Genomic DNA, 7,841 nt, shown 5'->3' on the forward strand with positions numbered 1-7,841 from the left:
CTTTCCCTCAGCCCTCCTGTGGGAATAGTCACTGGCCAAATCCCAGCTGGCCCCACAAGTAGGGTGCCTGAGGGGCTCTGTGGCTGCTTGGGCAGCTCATGTCGCAGACAGCCATTCTCATATCCATCCATGGAGTGCAGGACCAGACAGGCATCTTGAGGGCTTCAGTGTCTCCAAGGAGCCAGAGAGATGGATCACAGCGATCTGACTTATAGTTTCCTAGAGCAGAAAGCTGGCTGCTGTCAGGAGGCCAGCAGACCATCTGTGCTGTTACTCTGGGCCTGTGTTAAAAGTTTGAAGAGGAATGTAAAAGTGCTACATGGTTGCCGTCTCCACAACGGCAGTGAGTTTTGCCCCAGATGACTGAACGTACTGAAAGGAAGCTAGAGTTAGAGCTTATTCTTGCTTGCTTTTGCAGCTACACCTCTGCACATGTAGTGTGCCAAAAGTACTGACTCCTCTCCAGCAGCCAAACAACTTGCATGTCTCATGGGACTTTATGACAATGATTTCAAAGCTGTTGAATGATTCATAAATTGCGTCTTCAAATTTTCTGGATGATTGTGTAGGGAGAAGGCTGAGGGAGGTCAGAGTGTCAGAGGCACCACTGCCGCTACAAGGATATGGCACAATGCCGTGTTTGTCTGCGTGCTTCATTGCAGTGTTTACAGGACCCCCTGAATCTGTAGTGGGTGTTATGTGTTAAGCTCATGCTAATAGCTGTAACCTGTAGAAAACAGAAGGCCTGCAAGTATTTCCCATGTTCTTTCCAGCTTTAAAGGCGGTATCTTTACGTGGAACAGCAAACATCATAAGCAAGAGCCCAGACTCGTGCATGAGAAATGGTCAATCTTGTGTGTAACGGTTGTGCATGACACTGATGTGCTAATGCAGTATTTGTACATACACAAAAGTGTGCAGATTCTGTGGTTGCAGTTCATGCAGCTGGGTTTTTGCTGCTTAAGTTGTTTTTAATTAACAGAAATAGGTGGAATTTTTTTCTTCATTGAGCAAACATTTGGGCTGCTTGCATATTCATGTGAGGTGAAGAAAACCTAAGCAATTTTCTTTGAAGAAAATTGCAGTTTTAAGAACCAATTTGTTTGAAAACAGGCTACATTTGATAGCTTTTGCATAATGTATTTCAAAATGCTTAGCACCCAGCATCAGCTCTCCACTTCACTGCTGGTCAGGTGAAGCCAACACAGAAGGTTTCCTTTGTGTAAGGGTTGGGGTTAGATGAGAGAAGACCTTTGTTCTTCTCTAGAGACACAAATGCAAACAACATCGCCAATATTAATTCCTTCTGTATAAAAAAGAAATCAATCACACTCCTGTTCTCACATGAGCCATGCCCTGGGCAGAGTAAAAGTTACCTTTTTATGCCAAGTTTGCATGCATTTTGTATAGGCTTTCCAGTAGCACCAGGAGGAAGCCTAGGGTTGATCCATCTAACTCTCCTGTAAGACAAGTACAGCACTGCTGAGGAACTGCAGCCACTGCCTGGGACTGACCTGCCTCTGCTGCCTGGCATGACTTTGCTGTTGAGTCCATTTCAGCCACATGTTAAATACTCACTGCTTGTGCAGCGGGGTTTGATGTTTGTTTCCTTTAGGTTTTTTGAGTTTGGACATTAACACAAAAGTAAGAGGCAGTTTCTTCTGCTTCTTTAGTCTTGGAGATCTGATGCCAGTGGGCTCTATTGAGCTTGATCTTGTGTTGGGTGACTTTACTATGACTGCATCAACTGGATGAGGATTAAATGCAGATAAAACACAGCGTAGGCTGTAACGTAAGGGAGCTTGTTTTATTCAAGAGTTGGTCTTTTTTGTATTAAAAAAGAAAGAAAAGTAATACGTGGACAGAGGAGGGATGCGTAGCAGGAGCTTTGCCTTTTAAATAGATATTCTTCCTGTTACTTGCATTTAATTTTAGATCACTAGGGATATTTTTAGACAGAGTTTAACCATCAAATTATAACAGATTCAGTGTAAACAACCAACTAAATACAGCCGCATGCAAAGTATGAAAAATATTTTTTTAAATCTCATGAAGTTACCCTGACTCAAAATAAATAGCAAATATTTAATATTTTATAACAACTAAAATAGCAAACCATGGCATAGAAACTCTACTCTTAGATTCATTATAAGGTTAGCAGAACATAATAAAATGTTTGGGTAAGCAAAGAATCTAGTCTTAAATATTCTGACAAAATAGAGCCTGGTATTCCTAACACATAGGTGATACTGAAACCTATTAAGCCAGGTTAACCCTGGCACAAGGATGCATAAATTTATCTAAGTCAACCAACTTGCACAAGCAGAGAATTGGACTTGGAGACACTGAATGGTACAGTTGGGACTGAGTTACAGCTGAAGAGTCTACTTTAGCAGGTTGGTTTGCGGTGCCTTGTCTCAGAGCCAACCTTCAGGCTGCCCATGCGTCCAGCGTGCTCCCTTGGCATGTGTGAGGGGGAATTGGCACTCTTGGCCAACCTGCCCTCCTTCCTTCAAACCATAGCTGGTGTCTGCGCAAGGTAGCAGCTACACAGTGGTGGTAAGCTGGGGCCAAGGAGCCTGGACAAGCATTTTAAAAAACATTTATCATTTGCAGTTGTGGGAGACTAACCTGACACACCTTCATATTTTTCTTCTTCTCTCTTATTTTTCATTCTAACCATACAGGATGCGTCAGTTTCCAGGGTAATTTATTGCTTCCAGTTAAACTTTTATAGCTGGACGTTTGTAGTATTAAAACTTTTGGCAGGATTAAATGCAAATGCCAGGTAAGTCTGTGTTTGGAAAGCTGTCCTAGCTCTAATCAGGTGACTGAGGATGTGTCATCTCACCCTCTCCCCTCCTTGTGACCCCAGTTTTCTTGTAACTAAGCACTGCACCCTATGTAAAGAACATTGTCCAGGAGCTAGTATAGTGCAGCAAGGGAAGCTTTTATCTTGGGACAGATGGTTTGACATTAATCACATCTCGCCTATTAATATCTTACATCAGAATGTGTCAGACGTGCCATTTTAAGACAGGGTCCGAAGCAGTCTCCTCCAGTCCGCTGCTGGTTCTACCAGTAAGCACATTTATGTTTATTAACTCCCCCTTCCTCTTTGACAGGATGACTTGCTGTCCTTGAAAGTTGCCAGCGTCCTCCACCACCTCAGCATCAAAAGAGCCATTCAGGTTTTGAGAATAAATAACTTTGAGCCCAACTGTCTGCGCAGGAGGCCATCTGATGAGGTACTGCTTTAAGGTGAAGCTGTGAAGAGGAATCATCTAGGGTTTTTTCCCTGGTGTTTCTGATTATTCTTGCTCTGCTCTCTCCTCTTGTCTCTTCTTTCCTATTTCATTTTGTTCCTTTTTCTCATATTCTTTCCGCCTCATGTTCTACCATCACTACCTGGAGCACCACTTTCTTTCCTCCTCTTACCATGGTCCCAGACTCACGTCCCTCTTGCCAAATCTCCCGCTTCTCTTCTTAGCCAACAGCTGGCTGTTTTGGCCTAGTCTCTGATGTGCTGTCTGGAACCTGAATCATCTTGAACTCAGTGCACTGTTGCAGTGAGTCTTGTTTAACTCTGGAAATTTGATGGCTGTGTCAAAATTTTCTATGTGAAAGGAGTTTTGGCCCTGTTACCAGACAAGAGACAGCCATCAGTTTGTTTTGGAAGCAGTGTATGCTGGATAGGGCAATGGATGATGAAGCAACCTGGACTCTTGGATTTAGATTCACAATGCCTATCTGCAATAAAAGCACAGAGGCTCGTGGAGCTAGCTAGATTTTCATTCTACTGGTAGAAATTGCAAGTAGTCCTAGTGTACAGCAAAATAATTAAATGACATGAAGCATAATACAGACACGCTCACTGTCCAGACCCATCTCCATGTTGGTATTGCTGCAAGATAGCAAGCCAAAAAGAGCTTTGTTTCTCAAGTGCAAATTGGGCTTGCGTTCGTTAAGGACAGGAGAGGTTTGTTTCAGAAAAGGCTGGGGCTAGGACAGCTGGGTCAGGAAGTCTCTCTCCTTAACTGCCCATTCCTCCTGTTCACAGAATAACGTCACACCTTCTGAGGTCACCCAGTGGACCAATCATCGCGTGATGGAGTGGTTACGCTCTGTTGATCTGGCAGAGTATGCACCTAACCTGCGAGGGAGCGGCGTGCATGGGGGACTAATGGTAAGGTTTTAGTCTGGTTTGTTCCATTTTATTAAAAAAAATATGGTTGAAGTCGCTAGAACAAAGTTCTGATGTTATCTGTGCTGCGTACACCGTATTTTCTTACTCTGCATAAGAAGTTGCTATCAAAATTGATTACCATAGAGTTTAAAGGACATTAATGTCTTGGGCAGAATTAGTGTGGGCAGCAATGGGTTTGATTATTTGTATTCCCATCAATATTTAATTTAGGTATGGCATTCTCCACCCCTAGTCCTACAGTGCTTTCCACTGCTGTCATGCTGTTAAACATCCACCAGCCTTCCTTCCTAGACCTGGATATGTTTTTATTTTGTGAGGAAGGCTTGTTAGTTTCATAAAATTTGTGATTCCAGTGTCAAACCAGGATTGTTTTCAATTGCTCTAGCATCAGATACTCCAGATAAGAGACTTACACTTGCAGAAGTTTGTTGTGGTGATTAAGAGGTATATCCCTCTTTTATGTCTGTTTATTTTCCATCATTCCTCTGGCTGCGTTTTCCAGAATTAAAGAGGGTGGTGGGTAAACATTTTGTGGCAGCTTCACACATGAGTTAAGAGTGGATTTATCTGTTCCTTTCTTCTTACATGCCACTTTGTTTCTATTTATAACTCAAGAAGGAAAGCCTGGAGGTAGCATTTTATGAATCATTTACCTAGTTAACTCTCATCTCTCCCCTTTGCCATATGTTTCCTCTAAAATACAAACAAAAACCCCAAAGCAGCCTTAGGAATGACCAAGATAAGTGTGCCTGTTGATGTCCTTGAGAGCTCATCAGACAGTACTGGCTTCAGCTGGGTTCTTTGTGATTTGATTAATAGGTTTTGGAGCCTCGTTTCAATGTAGAAACCATGGCACAGTTGCTGAACATCCCACCAAACAAGACCCTACTGAGACGGCACTTGGCAACTCATTTCAACCTCCTTATTGGGCAGGAGGCCCAGCAGCAGAAACGTGAAGCAATGGAGTCCCCAGACTATGTTCTCTTAACAGCAACTGCCAGAGTAAAGGTAGGTCACTTGTTCTGGGTCCGTGTGTGAGCTTCCAGACAGACATTTAGATCTCCAGAGTGCTGGTTTTATCTGTGTTTGGGGGACAGTTCAGTAAGGTTTGAGAAAAGGGACTGGCTGCTAATGAAAAAAGCATGAGAACAGGACTCAGCAGATCTGAGTTTGACACTTGTGCCTACCATGAAAACACCACAACTCAGCCTCTTGTATGCACAGACAAGAGGTGGCACTCTTGTGTGTTGTCCTTCTGTCTGTACTTAAGATGTTTGAGAGGGAGACTGTCTCTTACTGCTTGTATGTTCATAGTTTAATGCAGTGGGATTCTTATCTCATTTGGGATCCTTTAAATGGTGTTATCTCAACAATGGTAGACTAAGGGGACACGTCTTGTTCTTTCAGATGCAATTATTGTGAAATACAACTATTCAGAAGATCTTTGTTTAGGAGAGCAGTGGGGTTTTGAGCCTTCATCATTGAAATATGTGTGCAAGAGTATATTACAGAATGTATTTCAGAATCATAGTGGTTGGAAAAGACCTTTAAGATCATCAAGTCCAACCATGAACCTAACACTACCAATTCCACCTCTAAAACATGGCTCTAAGCACCTCATTTACCCTTCTTTTAAATACCACCAGGGAAGGTAACTCCACCACCTCCCTGGGCAGCCTGTTCCAATGCCTGACTACCCTTTTGGCCAACAAGTTTTTCCTAATATCCAATCTAAACCTCCCCTGGCACAACTTGAGGCCATTTCCTCGTGTTCTGTAGCTTGTTACCTGGGAGAAGAGACCAACCTCTACCTCTCTACAACCTCCTTTCAGGTTCAGTAAGAGATCTGTTAATTCTTTGCTGATTCTCTAACTTCTTGTCAATTTTCTTTTCACCTGTAAGCCAAAGAAACTTGCCTTCAGCAATTTTGGGAGCCTGAGGAAGAAGAAGCAAGATGATGTGGAAGAGTATGTGTGTCCTATGGAGTTGGGACGGGCATCTGGAAGTGGGTCAAAGAAGGGTTTTAAGCCTGGCCTGGATATCCGAGTGTATGACGATGATGATTTGGACAGGCTGGAGCAGGTGAACCAGTTCTAGCAGTTTGGAGTCCTTGACTGTGCTGTCAGGTTCTGTGGAAAACCTTTCTTCTCCCCAGGAAGCCTTCCTTTTTCTTTGGCCTGTGAAGGTCCCGATTCCTTGCAGTCACGCAGCATTACTAACAACAGTGTCTCTTGGCCCAAGGAGGTTCAAGCTGTGGACCCAGCACCTTTGGGACCTACTCTGGCTTAACTGTCCTCTCCCAACAGGGCATGCTCCTCCCTTGCTCTGACCATGTCGGGTGTAATCAAGCAGTTATGTTATGTGCTGCACTTATTTACCACTCTTTCAAGGCATGCAATGAATTTATTATTGATTCATCATTCAGTATCTTTTCTTTTTTTTGTAGATGGAAGATTCAGAAGGGACAGTGAGGCAAATAGGAGCGTTTTCTGAAGGCATCAACAACTTGACAGTAAGTGGAGTCTGTGGAATAAGATCTCTGTTTCTGTAAGATTGTGATAAACCCCTTGGCAGTCGCTAGTATTAAATAGTCTGAAATAATACAAATACACTAAGTACAACTTCTCTTTGCTATTACTGGCTCTGTCAAGCAGGTGAGTTTTTAGTTGTGGGGGCAGTTGCTTTGATTGATTTCAGTGCCTTAGGGGGACCGTGTCTTTGGATAGAGTGCAGTGCCACTGGTCTCTGAGGGATGAAGTCTATAAAACGCTGTGCAAATTATGGGTATAGTGAAGCCTCATCAGAACTAGGGGTAAGCTGGGGTCCTTTGAGTTTTGTACAGGGACAGAGAGGGAAAATAAAAATGAGTGGTTGAGGAAGATACCCGCCCATCGTGGCGGGGAGGTTCCCCTGGCCAGGAGTGGTGGCCTGTGGTCACTAGCTGTCCTCGATGACTCGCCACCCTGCAGGGAAGAAGGCAGAGGACACCACACCCCATTCTAGGCCAGTGGGTTGCCCTTGGGCAATGAGTTGCCAGCTGAAGGTCACGTGGTGTTTTCTGGGTGGCAGCCCAGTCCCAGCCTGCACTCCCCAAGCTGTTTGGGCCAGCAGACAGCAGTGAGCTGGTTTTTTGCCAGCGTGGGTGAAAAACATCCTCATCAGAACGAAGTGGTGGCTGATGGGGCTGCCAGGTGTTTGCTGCCAGGCACAGGACTGGACTGTCCCAGGTGTCTGATATCAGTTGTGAGGGCCTGAACCTTGACTCTTCCTTCTCTCCTTTCCTTTCTAGTATATGTTGAAAGAAGATGAAATGTTTAAAGACTTTGCAACTCGCTCTCCTAGCACCAGTATAACAGATGAGGACTCCAACGTGTGACAGTAACCCCCAGGCACTGACAAAGGCTCAGCTTCCTGTGTGCAGGAAACCTCATCATTGTACATGACAGGCAGCAGATCGTGTACATCACATTGCTCTTGCTTCTGTTTGTTGGAAGTAACTTTGAGGGGTGGAGATTTTTTTTTTAAAGGAGGGAAAAAAAAGGTGCCTACTCTAAAGTTGCCATAAGAAACACCCAGACACCGGTGAATGGTAATGGTTTTTACTATATTTAATGTACAAACTGGTGATATGTTT

At 43.9% G+C, this 7,841-nt stretch overlaps 1 protein-coding gene across 4 annotated transcripts in view; it reads left to right on the forward strand.

Annotated features, from left to right (window-relative positions):
- Positions 1-7,841, forward strand: part of PPFIBP1 (PPFIB scaffold protein 1) — a 52,524-nt gene extending 44,683 nt beyond the window's left edge. For all 4 annotated transcript variants that reach the window (XM_010176933.1, XM_010176934.1, XM_010176937.1 and 1 more), the window contains 6 exons: positions 3,126-3,248; positions 4,061-4,186; positions 5,027-5,215; positions 6,110-6,289; positions 6,654-6,719; positions 7,497-7,841. In XM_010176933.1, the coding sequence (XP_010175235.1) occupies positions 3,126-3,248; positions 4,061-4,186; positions 5,027-5,215; positions 6,110-6,289; positions 6,654-6,719; positions 7,497-7,583 (771 nt within the window). In that variant the 3' untranslated portion in view covers positions 7,584-7,841. The remainder of the gene's footprint in view (positions 1-3,125; positions 3,249-4,060; positions 4,187-5,026; positions 5,216-6,109; positions 6,290-6,653; positions 6,720-7,496) is intronic.

This window comes from Antrostomus carolinensis, unplaced genomic scaffold (assembly GCF_000700745.2).
Source record: "Antrostomus carolinensis isolate BGI_N321 unplaced genomic scaffold, ASM70074v2 scaffold22981, whole genome shotgun sequence".
Lineage (NCBI taxonomy): Eukaryota > Metazoa > Chordata > Aves > Caprimulgiformes > Caprimulgidae > Antrostomus > Antrostomus carolinensis.